Here is a 21,897-nt window from a genome sequence, read left to right on the forward strand (position 1 = left end):
ACACACACACACACACACACACACACACACACACACACACAAAAAAAAAAAAAAAACAAAAAAACAAAAAAAACAAAACCGCAAAACAAAACAAAAACACAAAATCAACTTATATGTCACACTCTGCAGTCAGAATAAGTGGCAACAATTATGTGCTATTTCGTTCTCAGGTTTTGAGATTATACTTGCTGCCCTGACTGGGTTATGCCTCGGCCGCCTTCACCTGGTGACTGAGATGGTCTCTCCCCTAGGCAAAGCACACCTCTCCTGACTATCCTTCCTGGCAGGCCCAGCGTCCCCAGGGAACACTGTGCCCCTTTCCCGTTCTATGAGACAAGCTCCCAAACCTCTTCAGGGTGGAGGACATACTCAACACAGGGGATCTTCTTTTTTCTCCACATAGCCCTCCCCCAACTTTTTTTTTTAAAAGACAGGGTTTCTCTCTGTAGCCCTGGCTGTTCTGGAACCCATTCTGTAGAATAGGCTGGCCAGGAATTCAGAGATCCACCTGCCTCTGCTTCAGGAGTGCTGGGATTAAAGGTGTAAATGACCACGCCCTAGCATCTTGGGTGGTGTTAGCCCTAAATGAAGAGCAGAAGACCCCCAGGCTCTTGCAGACTCTGCTGGGTCTCTGACTTGCTCTGAGCCAGGCTAGAGATAGAATCTCACACCCCATTTGTCTGGACAGCTCGACAGCCTTTGCAGGACATCAGCATGAGTTCTAGGTGAAAAACCGGGAGCATCCCAACTGACCTTTCCTTGCCCAGCGAGACGGCTGTTGCTGATCTGGGGCTGTGCCAAGAGTCCTTGATATGGCCCGAGGAAACATTTCGGGTTGGGTGAGACGCTCTGGTTTCTGATGGAGAATGTTGTCTCCGGGATGTTCGGTGTCCTTCCCAACAATGACCAAACAATAAATTATCAGAAAAAGAAATGCACATTTTAGTAGGAAGGGTCTATCTGCCAAAAATTTAAGCTAATCCAAACAATTTTAGGAGTCTGCAAGGCAATCTCAAAATATATCAAGTTGTGATATTTTCAAGTTTTGATGACCTCCATTTTACTGGAATGACTATGGCCCCAACTGCCAGCACTACATGGGCAGCCCAAGGCTTCGGGAACCTTTAGGAGGCCTTTAGGGAAGGAGAGGCAAGCATGCCTGCTGCTGACCTGAAGGCACGGTCAGGATACCAGCCAGTGGCAGCTTAGTGGCCAGAGGGCAGAAGGCCTAGGCCTTCCATGCCCTCTAAGAAGGCCTTCACATCTGCCAGCCCTAGACCAGACAAAGACCCGGCAGAGTATCTTGTCACTGGCAAACTCTAGTTGGCTGTGCAGCACAACACAGCCCATCTCCTTCAGCACTCTAGAATCACTGCGCAGCTCACAGTCAGTTAGTGCTGTTCTCAGTGCGCTGGCGTGGCTGCGCCGGCTGTTTCCTAGTTTTCTTACTGTGCTTTATTAAGTCCCCAAGCCAAAACACTCAAGAAAATCCACAAGCGTCGAGAAAGGCAGCGACACGTGAAGCCCACCTTGGCGGATGCTTTTGCCTTGTAGCGGCACTCCTTTCCGATCCACCTCTTGCCATTTCTTAACCAAAAATCGTAACCTATACAGAAAGGTGACATTTAGGACAGGAGCAGACAGGAATGGAAGAGCCAGAGACACCCCTGACGTGGACAGACCACCAGAACATGCCCTCCTGCCCACAGGACACAGGTCCCAACTGTGCGCCGCTGACAAGTTAGCTGGCTGCGCTTTCCTGGAGTGCACCACCTCCACCTTCTAAGGAGGGCCTTCCCACCCCCTACTTTGGGGACCCCCACCCCCTGCTCCTGCTTTGGACCCACCCCTGTCAGCCAGCTGGTTCTGCCTGCACCCACCACGGCTTACTTGCAGCCTATCACTCCAGAATGCAAGCCTGCCTGCATCACCAGAAACTGGGAGAACACTGCTTCTGCCTGGTTGGGCCTTCTGATGAACCCAGCAGGGCCCATCAACTAAGAGAGTAGGACGGTAGCAGTCAGGGTGACAGTACACGGGTGCTTGACACTGCTTTTAGCATGGCTTTCCTGACAAGTGGCATGACTGTAACTTTCCTCTTTGTGGTGTAACAAACTACAGATTATTCAAAAAATGACCACCTGGCTCTGGAAGCTTTACTCAGGCATTGCATTCTGATAATGGGTCCCATATATAGTTCAGGCTAGTCTAGAACTTTTAATCCTCCTGTCTCAGCCTCCTGAGTGCTGGGATGACAGGCCTGTGCCACCATACCCAGGCACGGCGTGAATCTATGTGTGTATTTACTTGTCTATTTGTGCATATATGTATGGCCAGCACATGCATACCTGATGCCAGGAGGTCAGAATGAGGCACAGGATCCCCAGGAACTAGAGTGATTGGCTGTGAATGACCATGTGGGCTCTGGGAGCCATCTCTCCAGACCCTATCGCGTGACTTCTTAAAGACAACTATTATATTTTCTTTAAAGTCATGAGTGCCGTTGGTATTGACAGAGAAAACCGTAGTTTTACGGAATAAAGCCACCACTGAGGCAAGCCACTGGCTTGGAAGCAGGACATTTACCTCAATACTGCGATGACTACCCGGACAGCAGTGCGGAACTTTGTAAAAGGACGTGAAGTTGTGATTTTCTTATCTGCTTTGGAAGGAAACACCCCCAAATGGGCAATCATGGAGAGCGTTTCCTGTTCAGAATCCTGGAACCCGCCAATCAGCAGTAAGAGATATTTCTTCTGATAAATCAGAGCTTTTCTAAAGCTCTCTGCCCTCAGATAGTGCAGGTACAGTTTCTCTACCTAAAGGAAGACAGAGAGAGACTCAGGAAACAGAGACACTTTCCTGATCTATCCTGCTCAGTACGATGGCACACTTAGTTGTTCACGACAAACTAAAACTAGTGGGTTGTACTTCACAAACCGTCAGTCACCCAAGCACATCTGTAACCCTCCTCTTAAAGCGCCACCTGTATCAGACAGAAATCTAGAAAAAAATCTCCACAGTATCCCCGAAGGAGCCCTGTGAAGACCATTGGATTTCCAGCAGGATCTAAACGGCTCTGAGGGGACATGGTTAACATCACGGGTTCCACAGATGACACGGGCGGTAGGGAGGGCTGGGTGAAACTACAGAGCTTGGATCCAAACCCCGAGAAGCGCTTCTCCCTCAGGAGCAAATTGTAGGAAAGAGTTTCTTAGCCTACGGAAACCACGTCCTGAGCATTACACGTTTACTCCACTGTTAGGGCAGCCATGGTATCTGTGTACAACCAAAGCAAGTTTTACCTCTAGCTTATGCTGCCTTCCTTTCTCACAGTGACCTGAGCAGCAAGTCTTCTCCTGTAAGGAAGTATGTTTGATCTAGGTGTCAACAGATACCAAGCAAACAAGAACCTTGTAGAGAGGGCAAGAAGATCTTTTTTCCTGCAGTGAACTAGCCCTGGCTTAAGACATGGCTGCCGCTTTGAACCCCCACCCTGCATGACTTACTTTAATATTATAGGCATTTGTTTCCCCGCTTGCAGTCTGCGTGTGCCACTCTGGCTCTGAGTGCCGTAGAGAACTCTGCAAACCCGTCCCATCTTGTTTGCTTGAAGGTTTGCTTTGCCTCTGTAAAACAAAACAAAACGGAACAAAAAAACCACAGCTGACAACTCTATACTCCTGAGCTTTTCTTTTCCATGGGGGAGGGGTATGGGTGTGTACCTGCATATGTAGGTCAGAGGTAAACCTTAGGTGCTGTTCCTCAGAATTTTTAAAGGAGGGGGTCTCTCCCTGGGGCCTGGGGTTTACCAACTAGGCTAGGCTGGCTGGCCAGTTAGCCCCAGAGTTCCGCTAGGCTCTGTTCCCCCAGCTCGGGGGTTACAACAGGTGGAGGCGCACTATCATCTTGTCAGTCTCTTGCTAGCCTGGAACTTGATCTGTCGTTCTGGCTAGCCTCAAATCTGCCCGCCTCTGCCTCCTGGGTGCTGGGGTCAAAGGTGTGTGCCGCCCTGCCTAGCTCTCATCTGGCTGGGATGGTGCACAGGATCCCATGTTTGCATAGCAAGCATGCACTAACTGAGCCATCTTCCCTGCCCTTCATGGGACCATCCTGAGAAAGATGACTCAGGGGACCATAACGGGAGAGACGACAGCAGCCACTGTGCCAGTCTGAAAGGAAAAGGTCACATTCGAACAACTCATTTCTGCCGTAGCTGACCGAGGACTACTGGGGTAGCCTGCCACAGATGAGGGAAGGAACTGGGAAAATATCTCTCAAGGGTCAGGATCCAGTGAGGCATTACCAGCCAATGATCACAGGCCATGTGTTGTCCCTTATCACGCTGGGCGTCATTTCAGTTCATCATTTCAGTTCTACTCAAGTCATCTTATCACTTCTGGGGTAATTATTTTTCATTTACTGAAATATCATTGCACAAAAAGAACATTTTAATAAGATCAAACAAGAAATATTTGGAGGCACACAGAGCTGCCCCCAAGAGTTATGTCTGTGACCTGTTCAGCAGTTAGGGGCGAGAATCAAAGGCAGCAAGTCATCATCCCATCAATACATGGCTCTCCAGGAGGAGAGCCAGAGGCCAAGGCGGGCCCCAGGAGGAAAAGGAAAAGACAATGTGACCTGTATGAAATGTCAAAGTCACTGCTAGAAGGAACTGCTCTGGCAAAGCAAGTCGTCTTGAACATAGGAAGTGAACGCCACCTCAGCCTTTCTCCAGTGTACACATTAGACACAGTTTCCTCACCTCTGTACTAATCTTCACGACCAGGTGCTGCCGCTAACTCGCTGGAGCCCATAAAAGCTCAGTGGGTTTTAGCACTGTCAAATACATTTAACTTTTAGGAGAAACAGAAAATTTAATGGGACTCTCTAACCTAGAAGCCTTAAAGCACACACACAGAGAACTGAGAGGGCTCTGGACTGAGGCTCTCATCAGCTCTCGCTTTCTCTCTCATCTTTTTTTAAAGATTTATTTATTTATTTGTACATTTGTATATGAATGCTCTGCATGTACACCTGTGTACCAGAAGGCGGTGCCAGATCTCACTACAGATGGTTGTGAGCCATCCTGTGGTTTGCTGGGTATTGAACTCCGGACCTCTGGAAGAGACCTCTTAACAGCTGAGCCATCTCTCCAGCCCCCTCTCATCAACTCTCAACCAGGCACTTCCTAGTTGCTTACATCTAGCAAGAAGGGGTCTGGGGCAGTCCGGAACCATGCCATGAGTACAGACCTTCCTTTACTTCCATCTACCAATAAGACCCAAGAAGGCAGGAAACCAGACACTACTGAAAGGAGACACAGATGTCGCTGTTAGGTCCCGAACCCGGGGAAAGTCACCCTCAGCGCCTGTAGCTCCTCCCAGCACTCCTCATCCTGCCCCTCACCCTAAACCTCCCCCTTCCAGGGGATGGGCTCCCCCCTGCATCACCTGATAAGCAGATAATAAAAATGCGGTACATATACACAATGGGACTTTATTCAGCTTTAAGTAAAAGTGAAGTTATGACGTGTGCAGGGAAATGGATGGAATTAGAAAAAAATTATACTGAGTGAGGTAACCTAGGCCGGAGGACAAGCACAGTGTGTTCTTTCCTGTGGAGATTCCAGTTCCAACACTTCAGTTCTATTTGTTAAACAGAGAGTACCTGTGGAAGCCAGGAAATCAGGACAGAACATGGGGGAAGCTGCCTTGAACAAAGACGATACAGAATGTAGGTTAAGACGAAGTAAGATGCTGTGGGTAGAAAGGTTTAAGCTAGGAGGGAAGTAGAATGAAGGGGAGACAGATGGGAGATGGAGTATTGGAGAAGTTCGGGAGTAACAACCAGACAAAGAGCACATAAAGAAGCCATATGGAAACCTGCTGTCTTGTAACCTAAATAAAAAATACAAAATGGGAAATATTTTTTTAAAAGAAACAAACGAACAAAATGGATCATTATTAAATCAATAAAGGGCATTCAAAAAACTATCCATAGCTAACATCCTTTTTAAACCGAGAAAGACTTACTAGGGACAACGGCAGGAGAGACCAAGGCCATTCCTACTCGCAATGCACAAGAAATCCTAGCAATGTAACAAGAGACACAGAAGTCATGCAGACTGAAAAATGACAGAGCTAAATAAGGTGGCGCCTGCCCTCAACACTACTGTACCAAGCGCTGCTTTTTCTTTCTTTCTTTCTTTTTAATGAAATAACTGTTACAAGTGAAGGGATCTTTTCAGGCTGTATCAGGCTTTGCAAATGTTTGTCATTTAGTATCTCTTTGCCCTCCAAGACCAACTAGCATTTATTTGGCACAGACAGCCACGGGCCTTCCCAGATCCTGCCTCTTGTTAAAAAGTGTCTTTCTATAATGTTAACCTTTACTGTTGTGCAGATTTGGAAGAGTATTTAGGACAGAAAAATAGCAGTTAGTGTGTTTGGGCAGATTCTCTATGTATAGCTGGACGGGGAACTCCTATAAGCCAGAAAGTTGTGGAATGAAAATCACAGCACTAGTGGTGGGCTATTTCCCTATGAGTTGTTGGCCCAGAAGCCCCAAACTCACACAGGCCGTTGCCATTATATTTGGCTGCACCCCAGAACTAGATGATAGGGCCCTATTCATGAAGATATCATATACTCTGGTTGCAGGACACGGAAATACTAGGCTGGCATTGAACTGCCTCTTCCTGCTGGTTAGCTTTTGATGTGCCAGAAGTGCTCTACAGGATGCTGGGGGGAAGTGTTGCTAATGGTCCCACCCAGTTATAGATCTTGCATGGTACCAACAAGCCAAGCACGATGTACTACCCAGGGCAACAGTGACGTAACTATTGTATGTACAACCAATTGCTTGTCAATTAGATTTAGGGCCTGTTCCACAAGAAGGCATATCCAGTACTCCAAGTCGGACAAAAAGCTGTGGCTGGGGAGGGCAAAGGCACCAGTGGGAAGGCAGGCCACAGCTATTATTTCACTAAACAGATATGAAGGCCTGTCAACCTGCCTTCAGCATTTATTTCTTTATGCCCACTAAGGATCATTGCTGCTAGCCTCAATCATTAAAGTTTTTGTTTGGTTGGTTGGTTTTTGTTTTTTGCAGTTGGTGAGTACTGCAAATATTCATAACTTGTCAAGCTCCCAAGAATAAGTAGTTGTTGATGTGGTACAGAGGCTCAAAATTCAAGAATAAATGAAAAAAGAAATTACACATCTATATTACTCCCTCCGATGCTGAAGGAACTCTGGGAGAAAAGGGGATAGAAAAAAGAAAGTAAGAGCGGGAAGAAGGGGTAGAATATATTGTGCAGCCATTTTTTCCAAATTTAAGCACACCCTCTCAGAGGAGAAAGCCTCATGCAATTTACAAGGCAAGGCTCAGAAAGTTACAAGATTCACAAGGCCCCCTTTCCAAGGTTATAAAATCAGTACATAATAGCTGGGGAGAGAAGCTTATACTGCTAGTGGAATTGTCTACAAGTGTGCAAGGAGTTTTTGTGGTGAGCTTCTTGGAGATGCAGCTGCTTTAAAGTCACCAACCATGCTCCTATAACTAAACCCAATAAGCTCACTGGTTCACCAAGCTCAACTTGGACAGAACTATATTCTTTGGCCTGTCAAAAATTGGTGCCCTACCTAGGATTGAGTAGACACTTGTTCACATCCCTCTAGGAAAAGTTATGTAATACAGGACCTCATACATGATAGGCAAACTATCCCTGAGTTATACCTTAGCTCTGAAAATCTTAATCTGTTCATCAGCTGATGGACAGTTGAATTGCTTCTACCTTTGGATAAGAATATTGTAAAGTTTTATGTGTAAGTTTTAATGTATATAACAAACTTGCGTGATCAGTTTTTTCTCCTGGGTAAACACCTAAAAGTGGATTTGTTGAAAGACCTTTTGAGAAACTGTTAAGACTGCTTTACAAGATAATTTCATCTTACAGTCTCACACAATCCTTTACATGCTCATCTACAGTGCTAATGCAATCTAAATTTAAAAAAAGCAAGACTCACTCTCCAATTTTATGTAGAAATTTATACTGAACTGAACTAGAAATTTATACTGCCAAATGACTTGAAAAAGAACAGGACTTGAAAAAAAGAGCAGAAGGTCTGGGAGGCTGGAGCCCCAGGTCTCGGGAACAGTGGATCTTGGGGGTGGAAGCAGCAGCAGGAATGTATTTCAGGTTGCAGCTGAAGCATGGAGTCTTGGAGGCTGTCACAGGCTGGAACACTGGGCGGCTCAGTGAGTTCCCTATCTATGGCAGAAGCTCGTGCACAGTGAGCCATGACAAGTCCATTTTCTGCAAGTCTGGGGGCCCTCTTCTTGCTCTTCCTCTTTCAATGTACAAGCATGAGCCTGCTTGTCTGTCCAGAGCTCTACACAGTCTGTGGCAGACTTTGACTGGCTGAATGTGTGTGACACAATAGGACAGTTTGTACCCAAGAGTTTCCATCAGTTTCTGGTTGCTTTGACAATGTTCCCATGACCTGTGCTCCGACCATAATCCCTGCCAGAAGCGAGGTCCAACATATAATCATGGTTAGGACAGTCTGAACTTGTGTACCTCAGCCTGTTCCAGCCCCGACTACAAGCAGAGGGTGTTTTTATGCTTCATTCTCTGCCACTTCACTGACAGTGGGGGCTGTCCACTTGAGAATGGAAGAGGTTCTCAGATGTACCTCCCTATCAATATCTCTTTGCCCTTAGGGCTTGAGCCTCCAGGTGTTACAAAGCTTGGAATCGGCGCCCCTCTGACCCCATCACTGACTGACTGAGCATAGGACAACCCAGCAGAGAAAGGACAGTCTTTTTAGCACAGCACACAGAACAATGAGTTCCATACACATGACTAGATCCTTGAGCAAAAACAAACTCAGAGTGAAATCACAGACCCAAACCTAAAATTGTCCAGAGAGACCAAATTAATACATTGGATTCAAAAAATCAGGAACTTTGTTTTGCAAAGGAAATCATTCAGAGCATACAGCATAGACCAAACGAAAATATTTCACATATCTGAGAAAGGAGTTGACATATATAGCTGGCTCTCTGTAGGCAGGAAGGTAAAGGAGCCCATGGTGAAAAAGGCAAGTTGCTCACATAGGCTGCAATGAGAACAGATACTGGGGTTAAAATGGCAAAGCCTGAAACACTGGAGAGGATGAGTAAGAAGGCTCACTGCAGAGCACAAGATAACCGAACTCAAAAGGTTAAGAGGATGGAAAGGTTCTGGGCAGGTGATGGTGTTACCAACTGGTCTCCGTGAAACTCCCTTCTTTGAGAAACCAATATACAATATGAACGTAGCAAACTGTAATAGGTTAAACTGTAAGTGAGGGGAGCTGGAGCAATGCTCAGCAGTTAAAAACACTGGCACTAGCTGCTTCTCCAAAGGATTCCCAGCACCCACAACTAAATTAGGGCAGCTCACAACTGTCTATAATTCCAGTTGCAGGGGATCTCATGATTTCTTCTGTCCTCCAAGGTCACCAAGCATGCCTGTGGTACACCATCCCCAAAAACAAAGAGTTAACTGCAAACAGTCATACCTACCTCTTAGTAGCTCTGAGATGAAGAGAGTTTAGCTTAAGTAACGGCACTTGAGATATCTCCAAGGTTGGGGAAAGAACAGTCAGTGACAAACAGCTAGCACAGAGTCAAGGTCAACAGTAAGCAAGAGCCAGAGGTGGACAAGGGGGAAGGGGCATAACTGGGTAGGTTAGTGCTCCCTAACTGGGTAGGGAGCACATGGGCAGATGATGACTATCTCCCTAGTTAGGCCACAGAGACATGCACAGAGCACATGGGCCTACCATTGGCTCTGCCCATCATACTCCAATCTATTTCTTATCCAGTTTCAGCTGTTACTCTATAAAAACTTACAGATAAAAAGTTTAAAGGCTATAAGCATCCTCCCTCGGGTCCTCCTTGTTATTTATCTTCTTTGGACGAATCACAGTATGTTTATCCTGTACTTTATGGCTAAAGATAGAAGCTATACCATGTGGGGCTTTCTGGTTCTGGGTTACCTCACTCAGGATGATCTTTTCTCGTTCCATCCATGTGCCTGCAGACTTCATGGAGAAACTGTGGGTGAAGGCATCTCTGTGATAAGCTGGAGACCTAAGACAGGGTGGGCTTCTGGGAAGATATGGGGATGACTCTAGCTGAGACTCCAAGAAGCAGGGATCATGGGACATTGTCTATCTAAGACTCCTAGTGGAGTGAGAACACCAACCCACCCACAAAAACTTCGACCCAAAATTTATCCGGCTTACAAGATGTGCAGGGATAAAAACAGAGCAGAGACTGAGGGAATGTCTGACCAATGCCTGGCCCACCCTGACACCCACACCATGGGAGAGAGGCAACCCATGACACTATTAAAGATATTCTGCTGTGCTTGAATACAGCAGCCTAGCAGAGCTGTCTTCTGAGAGCACCCAGCAGCAGATCAAACAGATGCTGAGACTCACAGCCAGGCACTGGGAGAATCATGGAAAGGGGGAGGAGAGGGAGAGGATAGAAGGACCTGGTGATTCCAGGAGCTTCACAAGACCACCAACAGAGCCAACTAACCAGGGCTCAAAGAGGCTTGCGGAGACTGAAGCACCAACAAAGAACCATGCATGGGCTGGACCTAGGCCCCCTACCCAGATGTAGCTGATGGGCAGCTTGGGCTTCTTGTGGATTCCCTAGTAAAGGGAGCAGGGGCTGTCTCTGACATGGACTCTGTTGCTTGTTTCTTGTTTTGTTTTTTTAATCCCTTACCCTTGGCAGGGCTGCCTTGATAGGCCACTAGGGGAAGAGGATTTGCTCAGTCCTGATACAACTTGATAAGCTGGGGTGTGTGGGTACGGGGGACTCCCCTTTTCTGGAGATTAGGGGAGGAGGGAAGGGCTACAATAGGATATGAAGTGAATGATTGATTAATTAATTAATTAATTTTGTAAAAAGCTTAAAGGCATTTCCTCTCTAGGGAAACCCTCCCACTATCTTTCAATTTCTTTAATTTCTCACTTTTCCTTTTTTCTCTTAATAAAGCTTGCTATCGCTTTGTTTACTCTGGTAACTGTGTCCTAAATCTTCACTGGTATTGGACAACAAACAGGACAGCCACCATCTCAGGTTCAGTTTGACAGCTAACTGAGTTTTCAGCAGACGCACAGCTGCCCTGAGAGTGGACCTACACAACTCAAAATTCCTGTATCAGTCCATATCTAAACCATAAAACTCTCACAACCCAAGCAAGACAACAAAAATCCAACTCAAAAAACAGGCAAAAACCTAAGAGTCACTTCACCAAAAAGATACATAGATGACAGAGAGACACAGAATACTCTAAGTCATCAAGGACAGGGACACTGGAACTACAGCGAGATACCATGTCACACACAAGGAAATATACACAGCAAGCCCCTGAAATTCAGATCACTAGAACCCCTTTCCCTTCCTTGGAAGGTAAGCAACACAGTGCCGCTGAGGAATGGCAAGTGTACCCCTGGGCACCTTTTTTTTTTAACCACAGAAATGAAACCTAGATCTACATACTGCTATGCAAGTACAGCCCCAGTTCCTGTAACAGTCAGAACTGAAAACAGCTCACATGGCCATTAGTGGACCATCTATTACACAAACGCTTGGCAGTAAGAGCACTCAGTTCTCGGTACAGAAACGGTCTGGGCTGGGCAAGTATCAGACCCACAACAGGGAGGTGAGAGAGACTCAATCAGAAAGTGACACACGCTGGGACCCTGACATGCTTAAGAAGGGCCCAGGTCAGAACTTGCTGGCTCCAGAAGAGACCAGGTGGCCTTGTTCCCAGGGGCTGGCCTTGGCCTACATTTTGGTAATGTGACTGTCACAAAGATAACACAAATTCCATGCCTGAGTGAAAACCTCTATGACATCATACCAAAACAGCAAACTTCGCTGCATATAAAATCTTTACACATTTAAAGTTTTCATTACAAAAGAGTAAATCACCAGCTAGAAAAACTTAAATAGAAAAAAAAAGAAAAGAAAAGAAAAAAGAAACATAACTGCACCATTAGCCAGGAGCCAAATGAAACCCTAAGCCGATCAGGATATTGTAAGTCTCCATCTAAGTTTTGTTTTTGGAGCAAACACAAATGCTGTGTAGTAGCCAGGACCACTTGGGACACTGCACTCGTGTGACTGAAGTAGAAAAGTTGCCACTGAGATATCAAAGCACAAAAGTGCTGGCTGGCTGGCGCCGCTCAGCTGGGTAAAGGGCTTGCCATACTAACACGAGGACCTGAGTTTAGGTTCCCAGCACCGAGCGGAAAACCAGCACAGCAGTGCACATCTGCAGTCTCAGCGCTGGGGAGCAAGAGCCAGGAGGGTGTCTGGGGCCTGCTGGTCCCGCTGTCTACCTGAACCTGTGAGCTCCAGGTTCAATTAGAGGCTTTGTTTCAAAAGATAAGGTGGAAGGCAACTGAGGAAGACAACTAATGTTGGCTTCTGTCTTCAACCTGAATGGAGTGCACAAGAACTCACAACCAAAACAGGGAACACTGGGCCTTATGGCACATAAGTGAATTCCCAGCACTTGGAATATTGAGGTAGGAGGATCAGAAGCTCAAAGTCGGCTGCAGTTGAATGTTTGAAGCCAGCCAGGGATAGCTAGGATTCTGTCTCAACACCCCTGCCTCCCTGCAAAAATCAACAAAATGAAACCCGTCAAGCTTGGTGCGGCAGGGTGTACATGTGCGGGACCAGATACTCAGGCTTACGAGTCTGAGACAAGCCTGGGCAGCAAAGCAAGATCCTGAACTCCTGAGTCAGGCTGTACCCTATGGGACGGAACCCATAGTGCTGACCGGGGAAAATGGCACACAGCTCTAGGAAGAAGCCCAGTTCCCTGACCAGCAGAATGGACAGATCTGACAGACCACTGTGCTTGCGGAGAGGCAAGGGCCTCTCAGTGGGCAGGGCCTACGCCAGGCAGAGGTACGCACACTGAGAATGCAGCCCTTCTGTGTGTGGTGCTTCAGGGTCTTCTCGAGCCGGGAGATGGTCTTGCACAGTTCTGCTTTCTCTAGGGTTGCTGAGCTCACAGCTTTTGCAAGGGCATCATTGTCTCTCAGCAGTTCATTCACGAGCTGGACTTGCAGGTCTGTAGCCACTTTTTTCTTGAAAAGGAGTAAAAAACTTTGTAAGAATTTTGTGTTTTATTATTACTGATTGCTTCAGGGACCATAATTTTAAGAAGGTTTGGAGTCTGATACTAGGCGTGTGGGGCTGGGCAAAGCAATATGGGATAGGAAACAGTAGGCCACCAAATCACATTTCTTTTCCATCTTTTATAAATTAGGTCACACAAAACTGGACTGTAAATATTCGGATATATATACAAAGTAATAAAGGCTTGCTACAGTGTAATCCTGATTTAAGTATTTCAAGAGTCCCATACCGAGGTGGTGAACTAAATAAGGAATATTGTTGTTTATCTTGGGGGGTCGCATATGCAACCCACTTATAACAAGCAGTTATAGCTGGAACCTTTAGTCTTCTATGGAGGAATTTTAGAATCTGGACACAGAGGAGAGAGATGGGACAGACCACACTTGGGCAAGGGGCTGAGTGGATAACAGTATGTGGCCCAGCTTCTCTATGATCTGACAACATGCTTGAATCCCTAACTGCCACAGGACACTGGCAATGCGAACATCTAGGACATCCAGGAGCTGTGAGCAACCTTGAATGCTACTCACAGGGAGCTCAGAGCTTCGCGAGGAGAGCTGCCGTTTCATCCCAGCTCTAAGCTGAGGCAGACCAGAAGCAGGCTGGGCTGAGAGCAGGCGTTCCACTGCTGAGGCGTCTGTCCCCAGCGGATGAACCCACTGCCTTCTCCACAGTCTCTGGCTCTCGGGGTGCGCGTAGGCCACGCACAGCGAGCATCGAGTACAGTCATACCGTATGTGCAAGTGGTACAGCCGGGACCCCCAAGATGTCAGAATTAGAGGCTAAGATACAGAGTTCAGTACTCAGTGGGCCCACCAGGACACGCAGGGCAGATGGTCACTCACTTGCCCACACAGCGATGGCGCAGGAACTGCTGGGTAACAGGCAAGCTACAAAGAAGCCATGCACCCTCTACTAACTCCCCAGAAGACAGCAGGTGCTGCGGGTTTACACAGCAAGTGTGTGGCATGGTGGAGCCCAGCTGTACCTGAGAGGAGGGCACGCTCAGCTCAGACTTCAGTTCCTCGAGGGTGTGCATTAAGGATGACACCGCCTTCTCATTTGATGACGTCCAGTCTTTGATTGTCCTAAGAAAACAAGCAGGTGTTTCAAAGTTTTATGTATACCCAAATGGTTACCATCCTAAGCTATCCAAGAACTGTTAATGGCACACAGAAAATGCACGTGTGCAGCGTTTTCCCTGAGAAACCAAGGGATCCGGTTTTGCACTTCTGTGCGGGTCATCTGCCATGCAGAATCTTTGTCTGTGACAGTTGGCCTAGGAAGCCCTTCTGACCAGAGCAGTGTGGTAGAAGACTGACCACCCCAGCACACAGGCACACCTGTGAAATTCAGAAACCGTCAGAGCTGAGCTGGCAGTGGTGTCCAAGTGCCCTCGTCCCCACATCCCACCACTTCCTGCCGGACTGATAATAATGAAAGCGGTTTCCTGGGTAGTAAGACGTCTTCACTTGCTGCCAGGCCTGACCATCTGAGTTTGATCTTCATGGAAGGAGACAACAGGCTCCTTCAAGCTGCCCTTTGACCCCTATGTGCTCACCCACACACAGATACACATGTACAAACCAAATAAACAGAATAATTATAAATGTTTAAGTGCTGTCCTAAATGAAACTGCCTGGAATTCATGCTGTTCGAGCATCAAATCCAGGTATGGACAGGGTGCTATCCCAGATGAGCACCCCCATCTTGGCAGGCATGGACAAGCTGAGCAAGCATCCAGGCGTGGAATCTCCACATCCAGGCGCACGTGAAAAAATAAGCTCAGCACAACTTTAAACTATGAATAACAAGATTTTTTTGTAATATTAGAATGTAAAAATATGGTTTTACTAGCATCCTTTAGATATCCTTGCCAATTAATCCAACTCAACTCACGGAGTGAGAGATTGCAAGGAGACCATTAAGACACCGAGCTGAAATCAAAGATGCCCAACACTTACTGTTTTTTCCCTCTTAAGTAGTCTTGCTATATAGAACTTGCTGGCTTGGAACTCACTATGTAGACTAGGGCAGCCTTGAACTCGCAGTGGCCCCCTGCCTCCCTGATATGGAATTACAGGGACGCGCCATCCGCTGCAGTGGGTGGGAGTGGTTACCTGTCCACTGTGTGGTTGGTGAAGCTTGTGAGGAGCCCAGCTGCACACAGCAGCTGCTGCCGTATCTTCTCCAGCTCCTGCTGTTGTTCCTGGAAATGGTCCAGCTCCTGAGAACCCACGCGGGGGGAGCCCTGGCCAGGGCCGTTTCCTCCGGGCACGCCCTCTTTCCACCTCAGCTCTCTCACCATCTGCTGAAGCTGCTCGATCTTATGCTCATCACGCTGGCGCTGTATTTCTAGTTCTCGCTGTCACAATGGCAAGAGCAATGGAAAAGACCATTATGGTTTACCAAAACAAACAAACAAACAAAAAAATCAAACAAACAAAAACTTGATGTTGGGCATGGCGGGGCATGCCTATTACCAGCACTTGGGAGATAGAAGCAGGGGGATCGTGAGTTGATGGCTAGCCTGGATGTCCACGGTAAGTCCAAGTAAAGGCCAACCAGAGCAACACAGGAAGCTCTCATCTCAAAACAAGTCCTAAGCAATTATTTGGTCAAAGACTGACAATGTAATGCCGCACCACACAGCGAAAACCCCCAAAGACCAACACACTGCCTTGAAGAAGGTGTCTCCGTTGTGGTTAGAGACACAGGTCCTGACCACAAATCCACCCCGCACCTTCAACACAGTCAGGCAAACTCCCACAGGGATCATTCTTAATCTTCCAGGTAAATAAAGTATACACTGTTTTGAAAAGAGTAATTTGGCCCAGCTGTGGGAGGCAAAGGCTCTTGGTCAGATCTCTGTGAGTTCGAGGCCAACCTGGTCTGCAGAGATACTTCCAGGACGGCCAAGGCTACAACAGAGAAGCCCTGTCTCAAAAAAATTAAAAAAAAAAAAAAAAAAAGAAAGAAAGAAAATAAAAAGGGAGAGAGAGAGAATTCTGGCCTGTAATGCCCCTGGCAGTAAGGCTGGAAAACAGATCTATGGTCCAACCACACTGCAAAGTAGACACCTCAGCAGGAGACAAGCCATCAGGATGTGCCATGAAACACTGTGTAACACTGTTGCTACATCAAGAAACATCCTCTTTGTTTCAATCGCTTTCGAGCAATTGAGACATCTTTCCTTTTTTGCAGGAAAAAAAAAAAATCAAAATTAAATAAAAAGGCTCGCTGGAAAATGAAAATGGCTTTGGGGGGATGGGTTCTATAATGCAAAGACAATTTAGAAACCACACTTGCTTGGCACACCCACTGAAGGGGAGGGGCAGGGAAAGGCAAAGGCAGAGTGAAATCCTGGCTACTTGTGGCTACATGCTGCCTCCTTCAGGGCACTCCACGTCACAGTGGGCCGCCTTCCAACACCTCTGGCCTACACCTACCTCTAGGGCCATTCATGTTTTCTATTATTTATAATGACAAAGATTTTGGGGGTTTGTGGCCGTTGTTAAAATTGGACTCTATTAAGAAAATTTCATACAGAATTATGAGTATGAATATGAACGTATGTACCTGGGGAGGGGAGTTAAGCCGCAGAAGTGGACCTGGTGAAACGGCTCAGAGGGTAAAGATGCCCACTCCTCAGAACCAGGGTAAAGGCGGAAGGAAAGAACCAAATCCAAAATGCTTATTCTTGGACTTCCATGTGCTGCCCACGGCATGAATGCACGGGCACCACGTGTGCGCATGCACATACACACACTGAGAAAGCAAACTGGAATGTAGTATATGTTCAGCGTAAACCTTAAAAGCCATCAGGGCATAGAAGGCAGTCTCAGGAGAGTGCACACTGTGAGCTTCCACTCACGCTAAGTGTCTCAGAGGGACTAATTCATAGAGAGAGAAGGATCGGGGACTCCGTGGGCTGGGCATGGGGAAAGGCAAAAGACTTCTGAACAGACATGGAGCCCCACAGCAGTGGTGACAGCTTCCCAACCTGCTCTGCCAGATCTGTCTTTGCATAAACTCTAAATCACAAACGCCCCCTCCCCCATTCTGATTGGGGAGCTGGAGGCGAGGGAGCCTCTCACAGTACCCTGACAGGCATTCACAGAGCTAATGTTAGTGTGACTTATTCTTCTCAGCATTTAGAAACAGATGCTCCTCTAACACTGAGCTGCTGGTTCTACTCATCTGTGCCAAAACAAACAAGATAAAACAAAAGGGTTTTGCTACGATCTTTGGGAGTTCAGTATCAGCCTAGGCTTCACAGGACGTTCCAGGGCATGGCTAGATAGTGAGACCTTGTTTCAAAAAGACCCCTCCAAAAACAAAGGGTCTTGCTCTATCACTTAGGCTGGTTTTGAACTTGTGATCTACTAACCTCAGCCTGTTCCCTGCTTCAGAATTAGAGACATTTGGGAGCCAGAGGTAGGCAGATCTTTCTCTGTCCGTTTAAGGCTGGCCTGGTCTAAATAGTAAGGTCTAGGGCCACACAGAAAAGACCCTACTTCAGGGGAAGCAAATAAATAAAAAAAATAAATAAAAGCGAGAATGTTTCCCAGCCCAGGCCAGCCCATAAGAGGATTGTTACTCTGATCTAAAACCAAAGATATCCCTTTCTGAATACAGATGCAAAGATTCTCAACAAGCTAATCACAGACTGAATACAGCAGATAAATAGAACTGCTGACTGACTAGGTGGAGCTCATCCCAGAAATAAAAGGCTGGGTCATCTGGTACAAACCCATCACAGTAACATTCTGTCACAAAGTAAAGACAAAACCTGCAGACAGGAAGAAACACTGAAAACACACGACACTTAACAAATGCTGGGTGATGCCCTTTGTTGTTGGTTTGTTTTTTCGGCTATGCTAGAAATACTTACAAGGCAAAACACTCCCCACTGAGCTATGCTCTAGCCCCTCCCTAGATCTAATACTGTTTTGTAATTTAAAACAGATTTTAAAAGGCGGAATAACCAAGGATCACAGAGAATTGCCTCTGAGCAGAGCAGCTACAAAAATAAACATGGAGTTGCACGGGAGTGATTGAGACTTTCTAAAACTGTCATAACTAACATTACACATAACAGCGGGGAGCTGGATCCTCCCCCAAGACAGAGGTGAGAAGGGCAAAGATACTGGGGCTCCCAGTCTCCCCATGCTGGGCTGCCAGTTTCAGCCAGGGTAATCAACAGAACAAGGAATAAAAGACTGGAGCTGGGGAAACGGCTCAGTTGACAATGCACTCGCCACACTAGTCTGACGACCTGAGTTTGAAAGCAAGAAGCCTTGAATAGGGAGAACAACCAACACACCTCCACACACACGGCCCACATCAAAACACACACGCACAAGCTTCCCAACAACACACCTCCATACATGTCTCCCTGAATAACAACCAAGAGACATCAGGGCTCAGCAGTTAAGAGCACTGAGTGAAGAAAACGTTTACAGGATGAAGGGAGAAAACTTGCTAACCACACATAAGACAGGATTAATATCTAGAATTAATAAGGAACCACAAAAATTAAGCAGCCAAATCACCTACTCAATAAATGGTCTAACCGGATGGACAGACAGTTGTGAGAGAAGAAATCTAAATGGCTAACATTTGTCCTGAACCATTAGGAAATGCTATTGAAAACTGCTCTGAGATTCTAGCCCAACACCATCAGAATGACTGCCAGTAAGAAAATATGACAAGGAATGCAGGCCAGGATGCTGGAGAAGAGTGAACCCTTATCCAGTCCAGAGAGTGGGGTAGAGAGGCTGCTCAGAGAGCTAAACCTAAGCTATGCTATACCCCAGCTGGACCTCCTGAGTATGCCTCAAGCATTTCAAGTCAATCCCTGACAGAGATACCTGCGTAGGCATGATTATTACTTCACTCCACGCACAGGAAATGGAGCCCGCCTAGACATACGTCAACAGTAGAGCGGATAAAGGAAACGTGCTCCACATACACAACAGAATCGTGCGGCAGGGAAGAAAAATGAAACCACAGCATTCAGAGGAAACTGAAATGGATGAAACTGGACTTCATTATATTAAATGGAATAAGCAATAATGAGAAAAAAATAAATTTTATAAATGTCTATGTATATATAAATATATATATAAATGTATGTATTTATATGTAAGTGTCTAGTCTAAAAAACTAAAAGTGTAATGGGATATGTGTGACTTGAAGGCAGACTGTGTGTTTGGGGGGAGGGTGGTAATTTTGTAGAGGAAAGGAACCAATCAGAGAGGGACAAATGGTATTGGGAGAGCTGTAGAGGAGAACAAATGAGAACAAAATATGACACATGTATATGAAAAATGCCATAATGGCATTCATTACTTTGTATGTCAAGCTAAACATTAGATGGAAGTTTAAAACAAATTAAAATTTAAAAAGAATGAAAAAGACCATTTTGAAATTCACAAAGCCCGAACAGCCAAGCAGTACTTGGAACAATAGAGCAATCACACTTTTAACTTGAGAGTCTGTTAGAAAGCTGGAGTGAGCCACAGTGTGGTGTGAGCATGGAGAGGATCGGGAGGGAGGCCGGGACCATGTGGGTGTGAGCTGTCATGACCGCCAGTCCCTCAGGACCGGTACAGACTACAGTCTGCTGGAGGATTGCTCTCACCAGCTTCTCCTTGTCTCTCTGCCACTTCTTCTTGTCCACATCTGCTCGACTTGACCTCTTCTCCAGCCTGTTTGCATCCTTGTGTCCTTCTTGCTCTTTCACTCTTGTGGATAACTGTTCTAATTCTGCCTGTAAGCAAGCTGACTTCTCCCTCTCTCTCTGCAGACAGCATCCCAGCTCCTGTGTGTGGGTCTGCATCGCATCCACGGTTGATCTCAGGTTGCCACTTACCTCCTTCTCCTTCCTGAGCTCTACACAGCGCTCCTGGGCCTGGGATTCCAGCTGCTGCCGCGTGTGTGCAGCCTGCTTCTGTACCTTCTCAAGCATGGCTTCCAGCTCCAACGTGCGGGCCTTCTCTGCTTTCAGCTTCCGCAGTAAGGCATGCTGCGCTTGGGCATCTTGGCGGGCACAGGCCTCCTGTGCGTGGCGGCTCAGCTGCTCCGTCAGGAGCCGCTCGTGCTGTAAGGCCTCGGAGAGCTCTAGTGAGCGGCTCTTCTCGGCCTCTAGGCTCTTCTGTAGCTCGGAGAGTTGCCCCTTCTCCTGTGCCAGCAAGGCTTCGCAGCGGGAGGCCTCGATCTGCAGTTCCTTCTGCAAGTTGTCCTTGGCCGCGCGCTCATGTTTTAGAGCAACACACAGCTGATTATTTTGAGCACGCTGCTTCTCCAAAGATGTTTTCAACTCCTACACGGGTGGAAAAAAACAAGACAGTAACACTTAATACCAAGAGGACAAGAATCTAGATGGTCTTATTTTTTCTTTAATTCAGAAAACACCACACTTGAAAGATTGTTTGGGTAAAACTGCGCACCAGACTACATGGATAAAGTATGGTCTGGAAACAATATTGAAAAAGTGCACGCGCAAACCTTTCTCCCTTTCTTAGAAATCCCAAAACACCAGGATGCTGAAAAGCTCTGTGTTGTTTGTCATACAGTGTAGCGGAGGACTGTGAGCCACAGGACGCTTGCTGAACACGTGGCACATAGACACCACATGCTTACCACTTCTCTGTTTTATAAAGGCCTCAGATGGGGCTGGAGAGTTGGCTCAGAGGTTAAGAGCACTGGCTGCTCTTCCAGAGGTCCTGAGTTCAATTCCCAGCAACCACATGGTGGCTCACAAACAATCTATGGTGAGATCTGGTGCCCTCTGCTGGTGCACAGGTGTGCATACAGGCAGAACACTGCATACATAATTAATAAGTAAAAATCTAGAAGCAAGAAAGCAAGCAAGCAAGAAAGACCTTACTTATTAATTATTATTACATAATTAATAAGTAAAAATCTAGAAGCAAGAAAGGAAGAAAGCAAGCAAGAAAGACCTTAGATGCTGTGCATCACCCAGAGAGCCACAGGGAGGTTGTGTGTGACACTGAGTATATTAGCCACACTCCAGGGCAACTCAGGAGTAGTTGACTACAACAAATTGGATTCTGTGGGTGTTTTGTATTTTTGTTTTGTTTTAAGACAAAGAACATGATATTGGGTAAGGAGGGGGAGATCTAATCAAAACATAATGTATGAAACTCTCAAATAAAAACTTTAAAACCGAAGTAAAAAGATGAATAGGCTCAAGGACCATAGCTGGGAGCAAAGAGCAAGGCCGAGTACCATTGCCACAAATCGCAGACACCCAGCACTGCCATTGCAGGTACTATTTTACTTAAAATATAGCCTTGCTCCTACTCACAGCGCCCTGGTGTAGTCTGGCCACCCCTGCCTGTGCTGCAAGCTATCTCTAAGATTATGCCAGCAGCCTTCTTATCTGCCACCATCCACGTGTCCCTTCTATGCCACATCCTCTCCACCCAGGCAGCTGTCGTACATCTTCTTGAGGGTGTAGCCCAGTCTCTCAGCCCCTCCACATACAGTCTCTGTCCAGCCTGACAGGTATGGCCCAGGTCCCCCACATCCAGTGTCCTGAACTAGTCCGACCACCCTGCACAGACACCAATCTCTGGACTTCTGATGGGACCCTATCCCCAAACCCACAGGTCCCTCCAACCACATCCAACCTTTCTGCCC

At 46.7% G+C, this 21,897-nt stretch overlaps 1 protein-coding gene across 3 annotated transcripts in view; it reads right to left on the reverse strand.

Moving 5' to 3' along the window:
• Positions 1-21,897, reverse strand: part of Pcnt (pericentrin) — a 96,357-nt gene that overhangs the window by 2,705 nt on the left and 71,755 nt on the right. For all 3 annotated transcript variants that reach the window (XM_055607091.1, XM_055607090.1, XM_055607089.1), the window contains 8 exons: positions 20,105-20,554; positions 15,348-15,592; positions 14,216-14,315; positions 13,002-13,175; positions 3,510-3,629; positions 2,587-2,819; positions 1,530-1,606; positions 754-892 (listed from right to left, as the gene is read on the reverse strand). In XM_055607091.1, the coding sequence (XP_055463066.1) occupies positions 754-892; positions 1,530-1,606; positions 2,587-2,819; positions 3,510-3,629; positions 13,002-13,175; positions 14,216-14,315; positions 15,348-15,592; positions 20,105-20,554 (1,538 nt within the window). The remainder of the gene's footprint in view (positions 1-753; positions 893-1,529; positions 1,607-2,586; positions 2,820-3,509; positions 3,630-13,001; positions 13,176-14,215; positions 14,316-15,347; positions 15,593-20,104; positions 20,555-21,897) is intronic.

This window comes from Psammomys obesus, unplaced genomic scaffold, assembly GCF_907164565.1.
Source record: "Psammomys obesus unplaced genomic scaffold, mPsaObe1.curated_primary_1811, whole genome shotgun sequence".
Classification (NCBI taxonomy): Eukaryota; Metazoa; Chordata; class Mammalia; order Rodentia; family Muridae; genus Psammomys; species Psammomys obesus.